Source organism: Telopea speciosissima, chromosome 7 (genome assembly GCF_018873765.1).
Source record: "Telopea speciosissima isolate NSW1024214 ecotype Mountain lineage chromosome 7, Tspe_v1, whole genome shotgun sequence".
In the NCBI taxonomy this organism is placed as follows: Eukaryota; Viridiplantae; Streptophyta; class Magnoliopsida; order Proteales; family Proteaceae; genus Telopea; species Telopea speciosissima.
Window position 1 is genome coordinate 1,500,451 of NC_057922.1, and position 24,700 is coordinate 1,525,150.

The following is a 24,700-nucleotide window of genomic DNA, read 5'->3' on the forward strand; positions in this document are numbered from 1 at the left end:
GACTGAGAACTTTGGGGAAGAGATGCAAGAGCTAATCCAGTGAACAAAGGGAACAGGAAACCCCATCTGAGTCAACACTTGACCAATGTAGTCCCATCTAAGAGAATCAAAAGCTTTGTGGATGTCGATCTTCAGGAGTAACGAAGGAGAGTGATTCTTCCTATCAAAGCCTTTGACAATATCATTACAAAGAAGAATGTTATCGAGAGATGTTCCGCGGGGATGAAGGCTGTTTGGTTATCACTCACCAAGATGTCCACCACACTTCGAGCCTTATAGCAAGAATTTTAGCTATGAATTTGTATAGAAGATTGCAGAGAGCAATGGGCCTGAAGTCATTCATAGCAATTACACCTTCCTTTTTGGGGATAAGGCAGAGGAAGGTGTGATTAATACCCTTGACTTGATTGGGATTAAGGAAGAAGCTCTCTATGGCAGCTATAAGGTCAGCTTTGATGATATCCCAAGCAACTAAAAAGAATCCCATACTAAAACCATCCGGCCTAGGAGCTCCATTGGCCTTGAGGGAATGAATAGCTTTCACAATTTCATCTTCTTTTGGAATAGTACTTAGGGAATCCAAGAGTTCAGAAGGAACAAACTTGTTGAGCAATTGGATAGGGACAGACACATCTCATGAGGCCTAGAGAAAATTCCTTTGAAGTCTTTGAATCGCCATGTCCTTAATATCCTTAAGCGTGTTAGCAACAGTGCCATCCTGCCGAGTGAGCTGAACAATAGAGTTAGAATTAACTCTAGCTTTCACCAACCTATGGAAGTAAGCTGAGTTGGAATCCCCCAAATCCAGCCATTTGATTCTTGATTTTGCTTGAGGAAACTTTCTTCTCCTGGCTAGTAAGGTGGAAAGTTGAATAGAGACCTCTTTTTCTTCCAAAGCAAGGGAATCATGAGCAAGTCGATCGCAGCCTAGATTGAATGGAAGCAAGTCTATCTTTGCAATCTTTAACTTGGATGGTGATGTTGCCAAAGATGTTTAGGTTCCATGAGCAGCCTTGACATTTTTGAGTTTCTTGGAGAAGGCAATGAGAGGGGTGGAAGAAGGAGAAGGCTTTGCAAGCTTCAAGCACAACCGGGAGGAAGGTTGGGTGAGAGGACCACATGTCAAAAATTTGAAGGGCTTGGGGCCAAAAGAAGTGAAGGGTTGAATTGCGAGAGAAATGGGAGAGTGATCGGAGATGCCTGGGTTTTCAAAAGAGGCATGAGAGGAAGGGAAGGAGTTTAGCCACCCTTCATTAACAAGAACTCGTCTAATTTGCAGTAATGCGATCAGTTTCCAGCCCTTTTATTGCTCCAAGTAAGGGGAAACCGTCCATCGAGGTCATTAACAACTATATCCTCAATGCAATCGTTAAAGTCATTCATAGAACACTGGTCACAGATGGTCTCCCCCTGTTTTTCAAGGTGAAACGAATAATGTTGAAATCTCCTCCAGGCCCCAAGGCCCCAAGGCTGGGACCCAACTTGGCTTACAAAGGTTCTAAGATCAGCCCAAAGAGAAGACCTGAGAGTTGGGCAGTTTTCAGCATAGACCATAGAGAAGAAAAAGGAGAAGTGGCCTAAGGAATCAGAGAATTTGGTATGCAGGAATTGAGAGGAGGAAGTCGAGAGGAGATGGAGATTTTTGGGGTCCCACAGAGCGATTCGGCCATTGGGGTGATGGATGTAGTTGGAAATCAAAGACCAACCTGGAGCTATGGAGGCAAGCATTTTGGAAGAGTTGGGCTCCTTAATATGGGTTTCCAGGAGGTAGCAAAAGCACGAGCGAGAATCTCTAATACGCATACAAACGGCAGCTTGCTTCGCGGGAGAGTTGAGACCGCGAGTATTCCAGACAAGCAGTGAATCATTTGGACAAAGGCCGAAGGCAACTAAGGCTCTAGGAGCCTGGTCAACACTGCCGAGATCCGGTTTCACTATGATGCCGCGATAAGAGCCGAGAGGCGGAGGGAGCGAGAAGGAGTGAGCGAGGGAGGGAGGCCGACGAGGTAAAGCAGGGAAGAAAGAGAAGCGGGTGTAGAAGACGAAGTTTTCATCGGAAGCCCTGGTCGGTCAAAGACTCCAAAGGCAGAGAGTTAGACACCGCCCGAGAGAAAGAAGGGGTTGGGATGGAGCGGCACGAGCATAAAAGAGAAGGGAGAGAAAGTGGGATGGGACAACGGGCCAGAGGAAGAAAGGAACCCGGTTCGGAAAGGTAGGGCAAGGATCGGGGAAAGGCCCAAGGTGTGGCTGGCATGGAGGAGGGGGTCAACCGAGGAGGGGCCCACATGATTCAAGATAGCAAAAGAAGTTGTCTCGGTTCAATAAAGAAGGGGAAGAGAAGGGTCTTCTCCGTTATCGGTAGAGACAACTCGCAAGAACCGTGAGGTCGGGAGAAGCCGCACATCCTGAGGAGTGCATTTAAGGCTTCAAGCAAGAGCAGCACCATTTTCTAAGCCAGAACCTAGAATAGAAGTCTCGGCAGCAGGATCTTCTGTCATGCGAGATCTGCTCCGGGGGAGAACCTCAAACTGTAGCTTCTCGGGACACGAGATAGGGTCAGAGTCTTCAGACGAAGCCAGGAGGCTAAAATGATTGTGTCCGTCTGACCAGGCCTGCGGTAGCGACTGAGACAGTTCCGTGGTGCTTTCCGGCGGTTTCTTTTTCTTCCAATGATGGTTCAGTTGCCGGAATCTGGATCTTGAACGGCCTCAAGAGGCGGAACGAACATCCCTATTGAGAAGATTCAACGACTCAGCTCTAGCAGTGGCCAAACTCGCAGGCCTCTCTAGGGGAATATCAACAGATAAAGCAGGTCCAACTCCCCCCGAAGGAAAAGAATTGACTCGAAGATCAGAGGTTTCAGCAACCAAGGGCTGGGCAACAGGAGTGCAATGCTGGGAGCCGTGGCCGAAAGTTTTGCAAACCAGGCAATGAGGTGGGAGCCAATCGTAGTGTATTTCCTGGTTGAAGGAATAGTTCTCGCCTTCGTTGGATGATGAACGAAGGGAGAGAGTCCGCAGCGGAAACTTCAACACAAATTCTCGCAAAAGCTAAACGATCCTTCTCGCGAGCGCACATCGAGAACAAAGGTTTTCCCAATGCGAGCCGATCGATCGAGACCATCGCAGACACCGTAAGTGAAGGGGCAGTCCTGGCAAAGTGATCCACAGAGGGATGGAGGAAAGGTCCAAGCGCCTGAGTTGTAATTGGCGAGTCCACTGACGCAAGAAGATTGGCTTTTTACCCACCAGCCAAGGGCCACCTTCCAAGGCTCGAGCTTTGTCAAGAGAGGAGGAGAATTTGAAGATAAAAAACCCATTGTCAAGCATAAAGGTATCCAGAGTACCATGGGGACGCCATTGCTTAGAGAGGGAAAGCTTGACAATAGGAAAAGGAGGTCGAGGACCCAGAAAATTGCCCACAAGGCAATCTTCCCAAAGTGTTGCTTCATTCAAGAGCAGATCAGGAGGGCAGCAGACCACCTTCGAAGGGCCAGTTGAAGCAGAAGGAACAAAGTGCAGGGGAAGTCCATCTGAGCTGGGAGAGGAACCTGCACCAAGGATGGAACTCCAAGAAAGAGGCTGGGAAACAGGGGGATGCAGAGTAGAAGCAGGGGAAGGAGAGTGGGAAGCAGGGGCAGGACTGGAGGAGGCCATCAAATGGGTACCTGAACCTTCTTCTTCCTCTATGACGAAGGATTCAAAGTTTGGAAGTATTTTTGGCTCTGAATGATTCTGCAGAGTGACCATCAATCATTCTTGTCATCACCAAATTTCAAGGCTTTTAATATTGATTGGTAGTCATCTAATATTTCAGATTAAAAAAGGTTGACTGGTATCCATTTAAGGATATCTAAAACTCCAAGAACAATAAGAGAGTAGCAGCACTTCTCAAAGAAGCTCAGTTCTATTCCCTACATATCAAGATGTCAGTACAGTGTGGTTTATGTAGAAAACAAATTTCAAATTAACACAGATAGACTAATAGAAATGAAATTCCTTCATTAACACTAAAATCAACCTCATCAAAACCATTAAGTTTTATGAAAATATTTGATAAGATCTCGGAGTGGCTCTGGTAGAAGATAAGTTGAAGGAGAGATTTTTGATGTGGTATGGACGTTTACTATGGAGGCCTTTAAGTGCACCCGTAAGGAGTGATCTGATGCAAATAAAACAAATTAAAAGACCAAGAATAGGCTGAAAATTACTTGGGAGAAGCAATGAGAAAAAATATGAATGGCTATGGGTTGAACACAAAAACATGGCTTTAAACAGGGTTGATGGAGAACAGGATGTCTGTTGCCAACCCATTTAGTTGGGCAAACACTTAGTTGAGTTGAGTGGAGTGGAGTTTATCAAAATCATGAAGTTTCTCTCCTAATTATTTCAAAGTGGATATAAGGCCCTCCACTAGACTGATATACCAATATGAGCATGAATTACCAGAATTGCCCCACAGACTATATTAAAAGGTGTGATGATATAGGGGCTTGGAGACCTTGATGCCCTTGCACTAATAGTCTAATACATTAGAAGAGTGATGATCAGTGAAATCTTTCTTTCACTTTTCTTTTCTATTGTGGGCATTAGGTCTTGCAGTAGGTGGCCTCATATGGGATCACTTGCAAATTCATCCATAGAACAGGGACAAAATATGGTCTATGATTTTTGCCTGCATCATTTCCAACTTTAGTTCAAGAGTTAGTCATGAAATATGTTGGATTATATGGGCCAGAATACCGTGGGGGGTATTCTGGATTTTTTACTGTTTTATTCATGTTTCTATTATGTGGGTTTTAGTCCCACATTGCTTACTTGTAATTCTGTCCTCTATTTTCAATAATATAAATAAAGAGCTTGGGGTGATCATTAATCATCCAAGCATTCACTCCTAATTCTAATCTCTCAACAAAATGGGTGATTCCCCAACAATGAGGATGTTTCTGTTCATTGGCAAGCTAGGGTCTCGAAGTGGGTTTGATGGACTCAACCCCCTTTGTTAGTTTTCATCCCGATGGATCTCTATCGAATAGAAAGGCTGGCTTTGGGTGTCTTGAGAAGAATGGACGGTTAGCCCGTTACGACTACAGGTGTGCATAGAGAAACTATATTAATCCATCAAATCCTTGAGGTGATTTGTGGTATTCAAGAGGCTGTGCAGCAAGGCTACACGGTCCTTCAGGTTTCTATGAATTTTCAAACGGCCTCAAATTGTATTATGGGAGCAGCACCGTAGCCATGGAAGATTCTGCTGTTGAAAGAAACTCTTCATGCTCTGTCTTCACATTTTCGGATGGATTTTGTGTAAAGATAGCATACCAACGACTACAAGTGGAAATCTCCCTGGCGATCATGCTTGCGATGAACTCGAGCCTGTTAGCAAAATAAATATCTGGAGGTTGTTTGCTGTGCAGATTGAGGCAAGATGGTCACAACATTGACACATGGGGGAGTTTAGATGCTGTCAGTTCAATGGGGATTTGGTTAAAACTTTTAAATGGCCAAACACATCATAGAAAAAGTGTTTTGAGGCTCCCACCCCATCTTTGGTATCTTATCTACGTAGGTCAAGGTAAACCCCCTCCCCCCTCCCTCCCTCCCCCTCCCTCCCTAAAAAAAATAAAAATAAAAGAAAGCAAAGCATCTCTGCATTTAAAAAAAATAAATAAATTACAAGCCACCTTTGGTCTTTGGTTAGCATTTCTAGGTGTTAAAAGCCACCTTTGGACTTGATTATGGAGCCAGAAAGTTTACTCATCCGCATCTAGCAAGCCAAGTATGTTGCAAATTATGTCATTTGGGACTATTATCAGATTATGACCAGATTACTGGCAGGAGGTGCCGTTTGTTTTTCAGTTATTTTTTTAGGTTAAAGAGTATTTTGTAGGTAGTGCCCTAGTAACAAAAATCGTTTACAAGTTCTACACTTAATAATTAAGTCATAAATATGGGTGGAAGCTATGCTGTTGATATAAGTAATTATTGAATAAAGGTTTAATTGTTGTGCTTTCTGTTTTTTTTTGCATTGTGATGGCATGTTTTTCTGGGTGGAGTGATTCCATATAATTACTTGTTTCATGGAGTTTTTTTGACTACTAATAAAAAAAAAGTTAAGACTCACCTAATCATATCTTGAGTAGTGGTTCTATATCCTGTTTCTCAGTTTCTGATTTCTTGATTATTGGACCTTTTCTAGATATGTAGCTCCTCATTGAATCAAGATCTTTGGTTTTTTAGCCCCTGATCTCCATATGTACCTGACCATCTGATCCAGTTTCTCCATTGACTTCTCCATTTTTATTTTCATTTATGTATTTTTCTCTCTTTGCTGTTGGTTGTGCCCACTGGGGGGGTGGATGGGCAAGTGGTTAGGAAACAGTTGATGACAGGTTTCAGACCCTGGTTGGTGGTGCAACTCCCTCATAATTTACCAACATAGTGATCTATATTCTTTATTTAGGTATGTGTGAAAAGGGCTCAAAACCTTTACAACTTGATTCTTCTGCCTAGAGCAAATCTTATTTATTTTTCTTTTTAAAAAGCCCTAAATTTCCAAAATGTAGATTCTTGTACATAGGTCCCCATCCAGAGGACCTTATGCTTTCTTAAATCAAGCACTCTGTATGTAGGATCTATCCTTGCAAGAGAGTTCATATAGAGCCAATAGGATTCCAACAACAAGAGAAATTCTCATGATTCAAATGAAATTATAGTTTTCTATGTTTTAAGTATTTTTACACTGCATTCTGCAGGTATAGTGGAATCACAAGTGAGATGCTGAGTGGGGTGACTACAACTCTTAAAGATATTCAGGTGCAGTAGTTGGTTTTTGTTCCTCTATTGTTCATTGCATGCTTAAGTCACAAAAAAGGATTTTTGCATGAGTAATCTTCGTTTCTTTCATATCCAATGTATTTGGCATCAATTTATTGATGATTTAATGTTTAGTTATTTCTATTCAGGAAGAGTTTCTAAAGCTTGTTTACATGGAGACCATCCTAATTGGGCACTCTTTGGAGAATGACCTATTAGCCTTAAAGATCTCCCATGATTTGGTGATTGATACTGCGATATTGTATAAAAACCCTCGTGGTGTACGCTACAAGACTGCTTTAAGAGTGCTTGCCCAAAGATTTCTTTCTAGGGAGATACAAGCATCAGGAAATGGGCATGACAGTATTGAAGATGCAAGAGCAGCAATGGAATTAGCACTGTTGAAGATTAGACATGGTAAGTTGTCAGACGCATTTACATCATGTTATGCAAGAAGTTGTTTTTAAAATGTTATTTTAATCAGTTCCAGCAATAGGTCTGATGCATGGACATATACGAGGACTACTTGTTGCCTTAAAATCCAAATTAAGAATACCACTGTACACGTAGTTAGATGGTATCAACCTGTCAGGAGTTTTTTTTTTTGGTGAATAAATATTTATTACAAAACCCCAGGAGGGGGCAGGAAGCAAAGGGAAAGGGACATACAGAAAAGAGGGGGGGGGAGAAAAACAAAAAGCCAACCTATGCAGAGGTGGAGGGATGTAAAATAGACAAATCAAGACCCCAGGAGACAACAATATGCCTGTTCCTTGGGGAATCCAACCTGGCAGGAGTTGATACAAAGATAATGTGTACATTAGTGTCGAAAAGGAAAATTCATTTGTTTCCCATTCCACGGTTTTTGGAGTTATATTTTCATATAAAGTGTGTATAGACTTTTCTTTTTCTTGGGGGGTTTGGGGGGGGGGGGATGGGGGAGGGAAGACATATGGATGGCCCAGGAATAATGTTGGACTGTGCTTGTGGTGAACCATTTATTTGCCCTGTCATTTTGAAAAAGAAGGGTTTCCTTGAATTTTGCTTATGGTGTAGGCTGTTGCTTATTTTAGCTTTCTTTGATTGAATTTCTTCTCCATTTAGACAGAACTACGTATAATATCTCTGCAACTGAAGCCATTCTTTTATGTCCATTGATGATGTAGAAGCATAATTAATTTGTTATTTAAGCCTTGTTAAGATAATGGTTCATTTGCTTTGGTATTAGGACCTGAATTTGGTTCACTGCCATCATTCATGCGGAAGAAACTGGTTAGTATTTTGAGTGAGAGTGGCAAGACTTGCTCTTTTATTGATGATGTTTCCATAGTGAAGCGGTATGCTGCAGGATCTTGCCATGCATTTCCTGTATCTTCAGATGAGGAAGCACTTTCAAAGGCCAGAAAGGAGGTTGATTTTATAACAAGATATTCATCTGTAACATTACTCGAGATTCTAAATGAAAACACTTGCAAATTCTGATGTTTCTTTTTATTTGTTGTTTTAGGTGAAGAATGATAATGTACACTTTGTCTGGACCCAATTCTCGGAGTTGAATTCCTATTTTCGGCGACAGGCAGAGGATGTGGAGAAGTTGAATGAGAAAGTTGCAGAGATGATTTCATTGCTTACGTGTCATAAGACATCTACAAGAAGTAAAGGCATCAAATACACTGTGACCCCTGAATTGGAGGACATACTAACTCGTATGGATGCTCGAATCCAAAGCGTCTATGCCATGTTACCAACAAATGCCATGCTTATTGTTTGCACTGGTCATGGAGACACAGCAATGGTCCAAAGGTACGTCATAACTATTCCTCACTGCTATTACTTCATGTTTCCTCTGTGCTTTTGTGAATTTTTTTTTGCTAAACGTGAAAACCCTTTAGCCTACCTGGTTTACGGTTCAAGCCCTGGGGAAAACCTCGGTTACACAAAGCCTTCCCCACCCCGTGTAATGCTTCATCCGTGGGGACTCGAACCTGGGACCCCGTGACCGAAGCACATCTTTCTAAACCAGCCGAGCAAACCCACCGGGGGGGGGTTACTTATTCTCCTATTAGATTATTTTAAAGGACACTCTGCTTTTGTCATTAATCTTTCTTTCAATATCAAAAAAGATTGTGCTATTGAGCAAAGGACCAGAACACAGCCTTGGAAGGATGAAAATTCCTACAGTTGATAATGTTCAATCTTTTCAACCCTGCCTCCCTCCCAAACCTTTCCTTTTACAGTCAAGGAATTTAGTTGTTTCACCTTAAAGTACTTGTGCATAAACTTGGAATTCGGCTAAAATTTTAAACACTTAATGTGGTTCCAGTGTAATTAGGCTTGGGAATTATCCTATTCTTGTCATGTTAGTAAGAGAGGCATTGTAGTTGAGAATATTTAATTTGTGCAAAAATAGGTGGGACACCCAAGTTATACTTGTGTGTATTCGGGTGGTAACATCTTGATGCAATGAGAGGGGTTAGAAATGAACCTGTCACCTACAACCTGTGTTGTCAGGTGCTACAAAATGTATTAGTTCATACAAATTGGAGCAGATTGGTACTGTATTCTGTGTGATTGTTAGATGGGAGTTCTGATACATTTACCCCAATTTTATTTTTTTTATCATTCCAAATTAATGAAATAATAGTTGTGTCAACTCATTAATGGTGCAAATCATTAACCCCTAATTTTTTTCTTGATCCAAATCTTTTATTGAAAAAAGAGGTCCCATCTATTTTCTCTTAGCTTTGTTTTTCCTAGTTTCCACTAATGTTACTTCAATCCCCATGTGGTTATCTTAATAGAATTGATGCATTGTTCTCAAGGTAACACATTTTCTTGCTTGCTTGTTCTTGTGCATGGATGAAGGTTAAGGAGAATGATTTCAGAGCAGGAAGAGACCACAATTTGCCGTGAGAAACTTGTGGGGGTATTGGAAGAGGTCCAGGCCCAAGCTGAACTGGCTCTATGTTTTGTTGGTGTGAAGCATTGATCAATGCGGACAGTTTCTACTTCTCAGCTTTAGTGATCTTTAGGTTCAGGGAACACTCTTTTGTGTCGTAGCATTCTTTGTATTCTGTCTTTATTGCAAAAAGCTTTATACTCAAACCCGGCAAAACAGCAGGGTCCAAAGGATTGGGGAGTGCAAAAATCTTGTATCTACTGAGCTGATTCTTTTGTCAGGTAGGAGAAGTTGGGTAGGGATCCATGAATAGGGGCAGCCGTAATTTTGAGTAGTTTCCTGGTCCTATCAACAGGTTGTTGTCAATTGTATCTGCTTTCATTAAACCAATGATCAAAAAACAATTTACAATTTTAGATTGGCAAAGCAATTTCATAGAGACTCTGAACCAGAAGCCCCCCCCAAAAATATTGTGTATAACCAAGAGTTCCAGACTCTCAAAAGGTCATAGAAATTGCCCAACTCACTAAACTGTGGGATAACCCAAAATATCCCAATGATCTGTACTATTATTTATTGTGCTGCTTCCCACTAACAAATAATTAAAATTTCTATAACATCAAAAAAAAAAAAAAAATTTAATTTCTATAAGGTATTGAGCAATTGCGTAGTGATTGGGGTTTATTCTGCAAATAGAGTTGCTTTTGGGATGCTATGTGTTCAATGTGCCACACATGCAAAAAATCATATTTAGTTTAATTGCCCAAGTAATCACTGAACATGCGTTACAAATGGACTAATAGCACTCAATTCTAATGCCCGAATCCACATCTTACTAACACTAATAGAAAGCAGTCGTTCATGTCAGGCACCGAAGGAGTTGTTGATTTCGTTGTTTGTACTTTTTTTTAATTCAACGATTGTTGTTCAGTACTTCAGTGTAACATACTGTTTTCGAAAAGAATGCATTGGAGGGGGTTCTCTCTTCCACTCTTCCCCGGTAATTAGTCCAATTTTTCATTGTCAACACTGCTCCGCAGGGATGAAAGGCACAATCAAGGACAATCCTATAATCCTATGCGGTGGCAGGGATTGCCTTAAATCATCCAAAGGAAATATTGTTGTTTTTGTGAAAGATAAGTCACTGATAGTGAGGGAAACGTCAGTCATTTTCTTTTTCTTTTTGGTTCACAGGGTGTTTGGGATGTGATCTAATGGAATCCTCGTCTCAGGAATCAGGATTGGCATGCACAGCAGCACCTGTGTCCAGGCATGGTTACACTCTGCTCTCACTGCACAAGCATGAAGGGTGCCTGTTGTAATGTTAAGTCTTCAGATCTAGCTAATGTCAACGAATCTCCTTTACAGCCTGAGTTTACACCTCGCTGTGCATGACGTGGTGCTCATGTGTGGATTTGAGATCTACCAAATTCAAATACTAAGAAAGTTTCTTTGCCTACTGTTATTTGACTCGTGCCATAGGCCTTAAGAGAAGACTTTTTCGATTTGCTTGGAGTTCATGTGTTCCAAAACCAAGTATGGTCACAAGAATATGATGTGAGAACTTGATTTGAGCTCCAGAAATTCTATCGGAAGAAGAAGACACCAAAACAACGCGAAAGACACTCATGTAAGAAGGGCTCCATTCTTGGAGTTGGCAAACAGTGGCCATTGATACTTGTATGGATGGAAAGGACAAACAGTACTACACTTTAAGAGCACGCACGGGTCATACACAATGTCGCTCTGTTCCTCAAGCGTTCCAAGAACAGAAAACTCTTATTTCCTCCAACCTACCCAGATTAGACCATTCTAACCATCCTGGATCCATGCATAAAATATACACAAGATATAATCAAAAGCAAACATCGAACAACAAAAACCTGTGATCTAGTAAAAGTAAAGCTCATCATTTCCATGCCGAAGCAACAACCAGTATTTTGTCCTCCCATCCAAAGTGAAGCGCACCGCCCTCCTCCTTTACCTTGTACCTGTCACAGTACTGCTTCAGAAGTTTCCGGATGGCATCATTCACATATGCACTCAGTGGACATGACTGGAATCCAGCCATCATCATTCTTGCCCTCCATTTCCCAGCAACCTCATACCTCTCTATCCTTTCTTCACCTTCGCATGCCACGATATTGACAATTTCTCGTGCCAGGCACTGCTTTTCCACATTTATCCTGTCTGGACTCTCCCTTGGTAATGTTGCATCAAGTGATTCAAACACAGCTGAATAATAATTGTAGGCCTCAACAAACCTTGGGAAGAATGGGGCAGTGTTAGTGTTAACATCTTGCTCGACCACAGTCACTAGTTTTGGATTCAAGCTCTTGATCATGCGCAGGAGCCGGTCCCTTTGGTTCACTGTCGAGACACTCTCATCAGGCATGTGGTGGAGCTGGAAGGCAAAGTTGACTACAAGAGCTTCACTGGGACGGCAGTCGAGCATTGCTGGGGTGACATCAGCAGTGTTGGCTGGTACAGCTTGGAACTCAAATGGCACCCCAACTGCCTTAGCAAGCTGCTCAAGACGCTGACCAACAATCTCTAGGCCACCCACAGTACGTTGCACCGACTCTGGGTCATCAACTCCAGTAACCCTCACATGGGGTGGCTTACCCGGTTGAGCTGCAACAGCTTGTATCAGCGAGATGTACTGGCTCCCCTGGTTTACGTCGAAATCTATAATATGGACTCTTTCTTCATCTTCGAATGCCTCTGCTATTGCACCATTGGCAGCCATGAACCCAAACTTGAAACATGGACAAACTTCAAACAGGATCTGCATTGCTGAGAGGCGGTCCAAAGTGGGTGGCTCCTTACATTTCAAAGCCTTGTATAGGCATTTTCCAGATGCAGCCAAGCGGGCTGCAAGGCCTTCAACCATGTAGGCTGCTATCCTATGTGCAGGATCTCCTTGGATTGAGACCATCTGTCTGAGCTCAGTTATCATGGTTGATGCTTCTAACATGTTGCCTTCTGAAATTGCTGCAGCACATTCAAAAAGCAACTGCTTAGCACATAGGGTTCTAGACAGATTTGGGCTTGAGACATGATTCAATGGGGATATCTCCTTGTTGCTGCTGATGCAACTAAGATTAGAGTCTGAAGATGATGATTCTTTTGGTGAATTGGGCAGTAGTAGATCCTTGATAGGGTCAGCCCATTCACCATCAATGTCCATGCACTGGTCCAGAACAAATGTTTCGTCATCATCATTGTCATTCAGGAGTTCCCTCTCCAGTTCTTGAAGTTTAAACCTGATATCATCATCATCATCATCATCATAGTCTACTGTTCCATTTCCGGGGCTCTGTTCATACAAGTATTCAGATGATGATTGAGATTGACATCCACCAGGGTTTCCAGTGGCTGCAAAAGAGTCAAATGAGTTCTGTGCAGCAATGGAAGAACATGAGACAGTCATCAGCTGATAAGATGAGGCACTTTGTGGAGAGAACACACTTTCTGGAACATCAGTGCTTGATGGATGGTGAAACTCAATCCTTGAAGCATGAAAATCATCAGCAGGGGATTCAGAGTAGTACTGCTGATTGTAGCTCTCATGACAGTAAGATTCAGGTCCATACTTGAACTTTCGTTTATCTGAACGAAATGCTTGAGAGGATAATCTGCTGCTGTCACTGCTGCCATTAAGCATGTAGAGTTGGGATCTGCCATACGGAGAGGCGGATGGGTCTGCAGGCTTAACCAAAGACATTTTATCCTTTAAACAACTAAAAAATGTTGAGGAAAGGTGTCCGTACTGTATATAATTTGAATATGGTGTCCCCAAAATCCAAGTCCTCAGGTAGTAGTTCCAAAAAGAATTAACTATGCAAAACCCTGAACAGTTCTCTCTGTCTTGTCATGTCAGATTCTCAGAAAGTACACCAGTGGTCAAGAATGATCAAAACACCACTGAAGCCGCAAGAACACCTGGATTAAGCCAAAGGATGGACAAAGTGATAGTTAGCAGATTGCAATGACTAAACAATATAAGAAATAGTAATTAAAATCCTGCTCTGAAACTGTTCAAAATCAGACTTATGAATGAGGACGCGTAGGACAAGTGCATCTGTATATTCCAACACCAGACTTCTGTACAGATGGAAAATTATCTCCTAATTAAAACCAAAGCTGAATTAATCCTTAACGTCCATACAGTGTGCATGCTGGATTTATCTACACTTCCACAGCCTAATAGTACTAGCCCCAAAAGTCGCACCAACTGATGATTAAAAGCATAAGTAGATTATTTTTGTTTCTTGGGTGATCATAAATTTATTATAAGATAGAAGAAGACGAGATATAAAAAGGAGCGGTTGAAGGCTACAAAAAGTGCCTGTAAGATTTCACACAGAAACTCGCAAGAAGCTCGGTCTTCTCTTATGAGAAGCACCCGGTCTAATGAAAGTGATTATTGATGTTGATGCGCATCTTTGCAAGTTCTTTTTCTCAGATACGTCAATGGTGTGGTTAGTACAATAATTGGTGAAGACAAGTTTTGAACAGATCTGTGGTTTCCACACACACAAAAAGAATTCATAAACAATAGTAACCGGCCTTCTTTCACAGATTTTGGAGTCCACAGGTAAAACCCATTTTTTTGGATGCTGTGAAACCACCACCAAGTGTCAGAACAAATACAACTCAGCTGAATAAATATGGTGAAGATGGATTCCTGACCCCATGTCCATGCACTAAATATACACCCACGGTACCAACTTATGAGAAGATATCTATGAAATATAGTAGCATATGTTTCATTGCACCTTAAGTCCAGTCCTTTGCAACTTAAAAGCAATAATCCCCAGCCATCAACCAACTATGTCAAATTTTTTTGTGCTTACACCAAACAAAGCCTGACGTGCCTTTACCAGGTTTAGGAAATCTGATCTACTCTAACGGGCCCTCTGAAGTCAGTTCGAAGCAAGATTTCAGGCTACCGGTACCCCTACCTTAACTGACTTACAGAGGAATAAGGCAGCTATAGTTGACATGTTGAAGAGGAGATTCTAACCAGAAATGAGTTGAACAGTCCCCCCTAGCCCCCAAAGGGAGAACAGAACACCAGCAACATGAAAGCCTTCCTCCCCTGACTCTACTGCCCCTTTTTCAAGGGTACCTTCTCTCCACTAGCCTTAAAGCAAAGCACCTAAAGGCAGACATAAGGAAGCATCCACCCTGCCCCCCCACACACACAATAGGAAAAAAAGCGGCCACTGCATGTTGGTGCCATATAAAATTCTTTGTGGTCCAAGTTAATTCAATCCTGCTTGACCCATCAACGAAATGACAGCACAAGCAGATACTAACCAATAACCAAGAAATAATTTTTCAAAGAAGAAAACATGCAAAAAAAAAAATGTTTTTGTTTATTAATTTTATTTTTGTTGGGAGGGGGGGGGCTGGCTAGGCTCAGTTTGGATTGAGAGTCTCCAAACAGATGGGAATTGCCAAAATTTACTAGAGATAATCTAGAGACACCTGGCCATCATGGAAATGTATCCTCAATCTTAGTGCTTCAAATCCCATAATCAATAGGAATCAAGAACTCCACCTCAAGTCGTGGAGATTGATTTCTATTGAGATTGGGGAATTAGTAAACCAAGTGGGTTAATGTGCCGATTGGGTTATATATCACAACAAAAACAATGTAAAATGATGCCAAGCAATGGGTGTTTGGACTCTAATGATGCAAAAAGAGCTTTATTAGCATGTAGTTGGAGTGAAGATGAGTAATGAACCCAGGTCTGTGGTCTGAAGCCCAAAGACTACCAACTTAACAAGCTGGAATGAACTGGATCTTGTATCACCAGTGAAGGAAACACAGAGAGAATCAACGACAGTATGAAGCAGCAACTAAACAGAGGGAGAATAAAAGAACAAAACACAATACAACACCAAAAGATGTTCATTGTTTGTCTCGGAGTGACTACATATGACAGCATTAAACAACTCATCCACGAGGAAGTTGTACTTCCTTATAGCATATGTTCAATGATCCTACTTTTTTCAGACTCCATAAAATCATGTTAGACACAGCCATGCAAATTGATCATTTTAAACCATATATGACAAGTGTAAAAGGATCTTTCAACTGGAACGAGAATCAGATGTTAGTATCACACTATTAAATGAATATGACGACCTTAATCTGGCCCTCTTTTAATCCCCGTTATTACCAGACATGATATACGATAGGATGCAAATACAAAAAATGGAACATAGGTATGGAAGATAGCTGTGAATAATGCCCACTTTAGCCCAAAAATATAGCTTAGGAAACTTTTCGATTTCATTACTCCTTTTTATAGATCACCATATCTATTACAATCCATGAATCTAATATAGTGAATACGTTACAGCATCACTCAAAATCAGAGCAAGATGCCTATAATGAAAACCTGCAATTTTATAGGAAAATTATAAAATAAGATTGTCTTCTTCAATTGAGAAACAATAAGTTAGTCGGTGAAGGGCATGAAACCTTTCTTTTCTCTCATTTTACAAAGTATTGGGAAATTGGCAATGGAAGGGAAGGGGCATCCTTTCGAAACATTATGTTCAACCTATTATTCTTTTCATTAATGAAACATTAGATAGTCCACCTTTTGTTTAACTGTTTCTAATAACAAATTATCTTTCATATGGTAAGAAACTCATTCAATATGTGAATAAATAAACAAAAAACAATATCATTCTCGTTCAGCAGACACCAGAAATTCTGGATTTTGATTGTATGTAGAGAAACACCAAAAAAAAAAAAAAAAAAAAAAAAAAAAAAAATTCCGGTGGGTAAAACCGAGTTGTTTGCAAAAAGATCTTTTCCCTCAAAGATTTCATCAACCAACAAGGCCCAGTGGTAAGGCTGTTCAAAACATAGTAACCAACGGATAAAAGCTTAGGAGAATTAAAACAAAAAGAGAATGAAACAAAACAGTAGCTAGTAATGAGTTTTGTCGATCGTTTATACAAAAGACAGAGAATCAGAAAATCCACATTAAACAATACCTTAACCAACAAATGAAACCTAGCGGAATAAAAATGACAGAAGAAGCAGATCAAAGAATATACTGCTTTTCTAGGTCAGCCAGACTACCAAGTTTAGAGAAATAAAAGGCTGGGCTTTCTTGGTATGAGGCAACAAGTTAGAGATGGGTAGAAAAAATTCAATAGTATGCTAATTTGAAACATAAATATCAAGGCATAAGAACAGAAACATATTTGTCTTGTGGAATATGTAGATTTACCTTAAAATTGAGTTTGGAATACCAAAAAAAAAAAGTATCTTGTTAAAATAAGATCCAATCCAGCAGAAGAACTGAAGGAAAAAGGAAAATTATACTGAGATAATAACACCTACTGCAGAAGGTAGAAGTCAAGAGAAAGCCAAAGAGATCATCATATCACCAGTCATACCCTGAAAGAAATAACCGCAAGGAGAAAAATCTCAGACCTGGCTACGAAGGAGAGAAAGTTTGGGAGTTAAACCATAGAATCAAAAGGAAACAGAGCAAAGGTTGAAGCAAGAAGACATTTTTCTGGTACCCTTACATTAAAAATAGCAGAATTCTGGGCTTCCAGGAATGGTTGGCAGAAAGGAAAACAAAGAGCATAAAAGAATAAAAACAAAAGGGCAGATGAAGAAAACCGAAGAGGCGAAGAAGCCAAATTTTCCCAAATCTGTAAAAGAAAATAAATAAAAAATACTCAAAAGATGAAAAGAGGAAAAACAAAACAAAGTTCTTTCCTGGAGGGTCCCGGCAAGTTCCAACTCCCAACAGCCAAATTCAAGAATCTGGGTTAGAAGTCTGAACGGTGGTTCAAAATTTTCTAAACTGAAATTAAATATAATAGATAGTGTGGAAAAAATAAAAATCAAATCTTGGAAAAAAAGAATGCGAAAGAACTAACTCACCCAAACAACCAATTCAGAGAATTTTCTAGTATTCAACTCCTCTCCTCCTTCCTCTCTTTTTAGCTATTAGAGGGTTTCTTTCTTTTGATCATTCTTCTTCCTCCGCACATCTCTACTTTCTCTTTATCCTCAATAAGTTCCTGTTCTTGTTCTCTGCAATTCTGCATGCATAGCCAGCCCACTTGTCTGATCTCTCTTTCTCTCTCTTTTTTTTTTTCTTTTTGTTTGTTTTGGTGTGAAACAAACACTTGTCTGATCTTGTTGACTGTAAATATATAGTAGGTATGTAGAATACCATTACCATATATTATTCACTTTCAAGCTTAAATATATGATAGTTGACTACAAATCACCTCTCTCTGGGCAAAAGGGAGGCGGCCCTCCGCCACATGGTTTAACTGTTTAAGGTATATTGTATATTGTATTATGATACCGATACCGATACGGATACATATCATAACGGAGAGTAAAATTGTTTCTTTTTTTTTTTTTTTTTTTCTTTTAAAAACGAAAGGTATCAGTAATATTTTGAGGGGCAAAACGGTCCCATTTGGCCTGATACACTCGATCCATATTAGTGTCGGTCGACACAGATATGGGTACTGATACCTAAGACCATGATGTTCCGCTAGGGGCCTGGGGCTAACAAAAAAAAATCCAAACCGTTGAATCAGTGGACCATTTTTAGATGTTGCTACAGTCTAACAATCAGGCTTTCAGGGTCCACCCATTCAGATGCCTAGATGCCTTAGATGCAAGGGACTCGTTTTTCCCGAGTTTAGATTGGATTGCAAAATATGCCCCAGCCCAAGAAATTTAGTACAAATCCATTCATCTGGATTGCCTAGAATCAGGATCAGTAACGGTCAATTCTAATCTGAATTACTCTATCCGATCCCAATTTTTAAAACTTAGTGGTTATGAATTATGATCGGCAGTATCGGATTGTGGGTGATTGCTTTGCTTAATCAAACTACCTGGTCCCATGTCCAAACAAAAAACAACTACTTGAGCTATATGAGATTTTTTTTTTAATTTCCCAGCGGTGGGGTAGTAATTTAGCATACTCTTCTATTTGGATGCAGGATCCACGCGATCACAACTTTAAAAAAAATTCTTAAAGTAGATCTATTTTTATTTTTTTCTTGAAAAAAAAAATTATATTCGAGAGTGTGGCCTACGCCAACACTTTCATGAGTCTATCTCTCTCCTCTTCATATGAAAATATAACTCTCCCCCTTGTCATAAGGAGAGATAAACATATGGGAGTATTGGCGTAGGCCACATTCCTGGACAAAGTTCTTTTTTTTTTTTTTTTTTTTTAACATGAAATGACATATCTACTTTTGCCGAAAAAAAGAAATGACATATCTATACTCCTGTAGACTTTATCATTCTGATTCATATCTATTCCAAAGTTTTTTTTTTTTTTTTAAGGGAGACCATTCTTTATGGGAGAGAATAGGATCCACACGAATGGTACCCAATGAGAGCACGCACTGGCATTTCAAAGGTGGAATTTTCCTCTTCCATGAAGGGCAGGGTGGTCATTTTGACCCCCATTGTGTCTAGACATGGCGTGCCCCCAAAGAACATTTTCTTTTTTCTCATTATTGCTGCGCTTCCTGTGCGGCTTGCTAAAAACACACCTTCTCCTATTTGTTATTACACTTTTGCCCTCTATAGAAAAACAAAAGTCAGAGGTTAGGATGAATGAAATTTGGTGTAATGCACCATTGCTACGGCTGTGACTGAACGCTTTCCAATTTTTTCCGCTCCGCGTGCAGCTCCCACTATCAGACTTTCAAAAAGTATGAAAAGACCACAATGTCCTCAAAGCTTTGCCAAGTCTTGGTATACCTAACTTTTCAACTTGTTAAGATTAGGATAAGAAGAATGAGTCAAATGACTCAAATCCACTCTCTCTAGGATCTAGGCCCCATTGAGCTTCTAGAAATTTGGCTCACTTTGTAACTTACCATCTGGCGCATAATAATAAGAGAATATAATGGTTGATGGACCCACTTAAGAATTCCTTTGTTTTTGAAAAGGTTTCCCACGCCGCGGCTCGAGAATGCAATTTCCTTCGCATATGGATTGTTTGCACAAGGCATCCGCGTTTACTATGGTCTGGGAAAGGTCAAATACTGAAATGTACGAACCCTTACTCCCTATTTTCATAGACTTGAACTCATGACTAAGCGTTTAATAAATGAGCATTTGATTAGCATAACTCTTATCCACAATTTAAAATAAAATATTTAGAAATACTCATTTTATATCTAAAGCTCATTGCAAGATTTTGATTGTGATTTATCATGGAAAATAGAATTACAGGATCTAATAATTAAAAAATGTAAAAGATAAATTTCCCTCAATCGATTTTCATTTTTGTTTTCATGACAGATACGGCATGTAACACAACAGTCTAAGATACAAAATATGCATAACAGGATTAGAAAATCAAGGTTTTTCTATATTTTTATCGTATTTTTATTAAAATAAAATTTTGTTTGGTTGGAGCTCATAGTGTTAGTGTCGTCCAAGCAACAACAACTTGTTATGTTTCTATGTGATTTCAACCAATGCTCTTTTTAAAATAAGCAAAACTTAGTTTCTCATTTTGAGTAGGAAAAAACATGTCTTTGGTAATCAATTTTGGTGGGAAAATCAATGTCCATCAAGACTCCTTGTATACAAAGATTTAAAGACAGTTTTTTTTTTTTTTTTTTTAAACCAAATTTAAACACAAAGTTTACTCCACGCATAGAGGATGGTTCATCTACTATCCTAGAGTTCACAAACTCCTATAAGGTTTTAATTTTTTCTCCAAAACACCCTCGTGATGCACTCTTCTGCTTATCCAACACCTACGTTGAATGGATGGAGGAAAACACGATCCAAAATTTAAATATGTGTGAAAGAATTAAGTTGATGAGGATAAAACCAAAAAAAAAAAAAAAATTTTGATAGAAGGAGAAAACAAAATCTTACATCTCTTTTTTGGTTGATTATATATATAGATATATATTGTAAAACAAAAGAGGATAATATAAGTGCCATCAAATCATTCTTACATCTTTTTTGAAGACTAGGTCAACGTTTAAATGTATCAAAAAGTGTACATAATTCAGTAAAAATACAGATTCGACTCCTCTTCAGGGAGCTCAGCGCCTAGGGAGTGCCCAGGGGGCATCCAAGGGTTGGGTTGTACCACACCTATCTCGATGCACGTCTAGGGATGTGTGTGGCACAGCCCAACAACTAGATGCTTTCTAGGAGTGCTGGGCTCTTTGGAGAGGAGTTCAATTAAAAAAATACACCCCTTAAGGACAAAAGGAGTTTTAGTTGTCTTTCAGATATTTGGGGGAATTTTTTGGGGAGATGAACAGGCACACCAAATATTTGGTATCAAATTTCTTCATACCAAGGGTCAAACCCTAAACAACATAGTCTTGGGAGCTAAGAATTGGGTATCTAACTGGAAAAAATCAATTTATTGACCTAAGCTAGAAGAACAGTTCTTGTCAAATCAGTTTTTTGTTTCATACCACCGTTTTACATGCCATGCTTTGTTTATACCTAAAAAGATATGCAGATAGTTAAGTTCTATCCTCATTTTTTTAGGTAGAGTTTTATCTATATTTTGGATTTGTATGTTTGCAAGGGAAATTAACGAAATAGAAAGGAAGTAAAATTTTCAAACTTAAAATAGAAAATTTTATAATCATTATCCCATGGCCCATGTGAATATATCATTACCTTCAAATCATTTCATATTTGATAATTAAATTTTATTTACTTTGCATCTTTAATGATTACAAAAATTTATATTTTAAATAACATAATCTAACTTCCTATATTGGATTTGCAAACCTAATATCTTAGGAACATTGGGCATCAAACCGTGTCTAACACATAACAAATCTTTCAAAATTAAATTAGGGATTTTTTAATTGACACCTTTTAAGGTGTCAAATAATTTATAAAATTACTTTTTTGTCCTTTTTAGATAACATATTTTTTTTCTTCTAATGCGAGTTTATCTTGTCATTTCACATGTGTACTTGAAAAATATGCAAAAACAATGACAATTTTTGAGAATGATATAATGATAAATTATTTTTAAAACCCTTTTTTATACATAATCTAAAGAACTTTTGGAAATAAGACTAGGCAATCAAAAGAAGGTTACAAGTTCTAAATACACTTATAGAGGTGTCATTTAGACAGTCTCAATTAAATTAAGATGACGTCTAATAACCCTTTCATCACACCTCTAGGCTTGAGTTTTGAATTTAAAATATTTAAAATATAATCACCTCCTTGATAGATGGTCTCAACAAAAAAAAAATAAAATTGTTACGAATTTGGAACTGCTTGGTGAATGTTTACCATATTTTTCATGACTTTGATTTGTTTGTGAATATACTCAAATTTGGACAAATGCTATATTATTTATGGAAAAAGAACAATGCTTGATTGTGTGGATCCTACACCCAAACACAAGAGCGCACCAACTTACCATCCTGTCCTCATGAAATAAAAAAAAAAAAAAATCTCATTTATTATTATTATTATTTTTTTGTTGGTGAAAAATCTCATTCATTTTGATGCCTTTACATGTATTCTCATCGGCCATTTGGCCCCACATTAATGCAAGGGCTACACATTATTTATTTAAAAAATAATCACCTCCTAGATAATATTGGGCTTTGTTGGATAAGGCAAGAAAACAAGACTTTCTTGTTATTGATATTTTTCCAATCCACTTGCCCTTCAAGTTTCTCGTAAACTTAGCACTTTCTCGGCACACCTTCACTTAGAAGTAAGAAATTGCTTCCTCTAATACTATTTCGTGGTAGTTCAGGTGGATCTGAAAATTTTGTGTATAGTTAGTTGTTCACGAGATACTTCTTCTCTCCCATAGAATTGGTCAGAGTAAGTCAACCATTGACACCCACATTTGATTTTGGTTAAAATTTCAGAAATTTCTCAATTTGGGCAATAACAAATTCCATCCCATCCATACAAGGTTTCAAGCGGTTAATTTCAGTTAGTCGGACCATAGGTGTCCAAAGTAAATGGGCCAACATAGAAATTGACCGATTAACTAGTTGTGTTCTATACATCTCAGATTAAAACCATTTAATGTTTGGTCAACATGGTTCAGCTTTAAAACAAATCTTGGTTCGGACCATAATCGTTTTGGAACGGATTGAGTATCCATTAGTCCCATATTTGATTTTCTTTGGTTTTACCAAGAACAGGCCCAAAATAGAACTTAATTTGTAAAATCCTAATGAAGAACAAATAGGCCCAAACAGATGTCAAGGAGAATGGGCCTTACTGGGCTGTGCCTCGTTTCTCCTCTTACTTCCCCTTTTTGTTTAGACTTCAGTTTTCTCTATTTTATTTTGTTTGGATCCATGTAGCCAACCCCATTAAGCTGAGAGACGATTGAGTTTGTTGCTGTTGTAGTAGTATTATGGGCCAAAAGGAGAATCCAAGGAGATTGGGCCCCAATCGATCAGTTGGTCCTCCATTGGACTCTCCGGCCGGTCGGAATCATTAATGATAGATCGAATTCCGTTTGAACATATTCTTGTGATCCACTTCCACTCTCCATCCAAATCCTTGTCCTTAGGCTATCTTCTGATATCAATGTAACATTTACTCATGATATATTCCTTCCCCAATTCTCAAAGAAAAAAAGGGCATCTAAAGAATATGTCCCAAATGTCCTGGGATAAACAAAAACAGCAAGAAGAAGGCGAGGATCGGAGGACACTTGTGTTTGACAAATTAAGGAAGTCCTGAGTAGGCATTGTCTGCTTTGTAATTGCCCTCCACACAACGAAACCATGCCGGGGGGGATGTGATTCTAAAACTTGCATTGTAATCTAAATTATTCTGAAAATATCGTATTTATGATAAGATAAACATGTATTTAATATGATCATAGATTAGAAATGACTTAATTATTATTAGGCTAATCGGATAGCCTACCTGCATTATTTGAGCCTTATCAAGGATTTACATAGTCAATTCGATCAGATTGGTGGATAGGTGACACGTATTGAATTGAAAATTTTATCATATGGCTGAAAATGTACATTATTTCTTGAAATAGTAGTTTTTTTTATAGGTATGTTTGATACGATGTTCGGAAATATTTATTAATAGTAATTTTTTTTTGTCTATTTTTGGAGATGTCTATTAAAATACGTTAAAATTAATTTTGCTTAAATTTTCAAGGAAATAAAATAGTTTAAAACAATATAAAATATCCAAACAATCATAGTCCCATCTAATTATGAATCAAAAATTTTTTTTTCTGTGGGGGGGAGGGGTGGGGTTGCTTTATTATGGTATATATACTGTGTAATGGAACTCAATGTATGTATTGGTACAAGAACAAAAAAGAGGTATATATATTTAATAATTTCTTTAAAACCTCGATCATGGACTGATCAGTTGAACCAGCTTAAATTTGAACAATATCAATTGTGTATATATGAGTGCATCATGCTCTCCCTCCCTCCTCACACCTCCCCCACCCCTTATTTAATTTTTTTTAAAAAAAAGATCCTTGATCTGCCTATGACTAGTTAAATAGATACCAATTGCGGTAGGAACATTGGCAGGGCTAAGCAACCACTATAGCTAGATGTATAGCATGTGATGGCTTAATTAGCAACCCAGATTGGTGCATTAGTAGGTCCCTTGTATATCCCTCACGTACATCAAGTTTCAAGTTTCAAGTTTCAACCCAAAATGTTAAAGTCCATGAAAATAGACTGACCCATGCATGCATGCATGCATGATAGATACCAATTTATAAGGCTCCTCCACACTGTTACCAACCATCGTTTTAAAGTATGTAATCAAGCCTTGTAGGCCATGGCATGAATATGAAAATGCCTTTTTGTTCTGTTGGTCGGTTACAACTTAATTACATGGTCTATAATCAGGCCGGGCTATGATTGGGCTATAAACAGATCATAAATATTTATTGGGCTATAATCCTAACCTGCCATGCATATGACATACTGG

General features: G+C 39.0%; 2 protein-coding genes across 4 annotated transcripts in view; one reads left to right on the forward strand and one right to left on the reverse strand.

Annotated features, from left to right (window-relative positions):
- Positions 1 to 10,140, forward strand: part of LOC122667547 (small RNA degrading nuclease 5-like) — a 40,477-nt gene extending 30,337 nt beyond the window's left edge. For 2 of the 3 annotated variants that reach the window (XM_043863858.1, XM_043863859.1), the window contains 5 exons: positions 6,755 to 6,815; positions 6,965 to 7,232; positions 8,044 to 8,225; positions 8,323 to 8,618; positions 9,681 to 10,140. In XM_043863858.1, the coding sequence (XP_043719793.1) occupies positions 6,755 to 6,815; positions 6,965 to 7,232; positions 8,044 to 8,225; positions 8,323 to 8,618; positions 9,681 to 9,804 (931 nt within the window). In that variant the 3' untranslated portion in view covers positions 9,805 to 10,140. Of the gene's footprint in view, positions 1 to 6,754; positions 6,816 to 6,957; positions 7,233 to 8,043; positions 8,226 to 8,322; positions 8,619 to 9,680 lie in introns of all 3 variants that reach the window. The other variant, XM_043863857.1, reaches the window with a different exon arrangement.
- Positions 10,141 to 11,443: 1,303 nt separating this feature from the next.
- Positions 11,444 to 13,659, reverse strand: LOC122667628 (scarecrow-like protein 1). The gene is made up of 2 exons (XM_043863987.1): positions 13,168 to 13,659; positions 11,444 to 13,092 (listed from the first exon to the last, which is right to left on the reverse strand). The coding sequence occupies exons 1-2, from the start codon at positions 13,439 to 13,441 to the stop codon at positions 11,624 to 11,626; spliced, it is 1,743 nt and encodes a 580-aa protein (XP_043719922.1). The 5' UTR covers positions 13,442 to 13,659; the 3' UTR covers positions 11,444 to 11,623.
- Positions 13,660 to 24,700: the final 11,041 nt, after the last annotated feature.

What these genes read in the sequence shown, in the direction of transcription:
- LOC122667628 (XM_043863987.1), bottom strand. Translation starts at nt 13,441, where the DNA reads ATGTCTTTGGTTAAGCCTGCAGACCCATCCGCCTCTCCGTATGGCAGA. An exon ending in AAGTGTGTTCTCTCCACAAA is followed by an intron (nt 13,093 to 13,167) that starts GTGCCTCATCTT and finishes ACTCTTTTGCAG; the next exon opens with CCACTGGAAACCCTGGTGGA.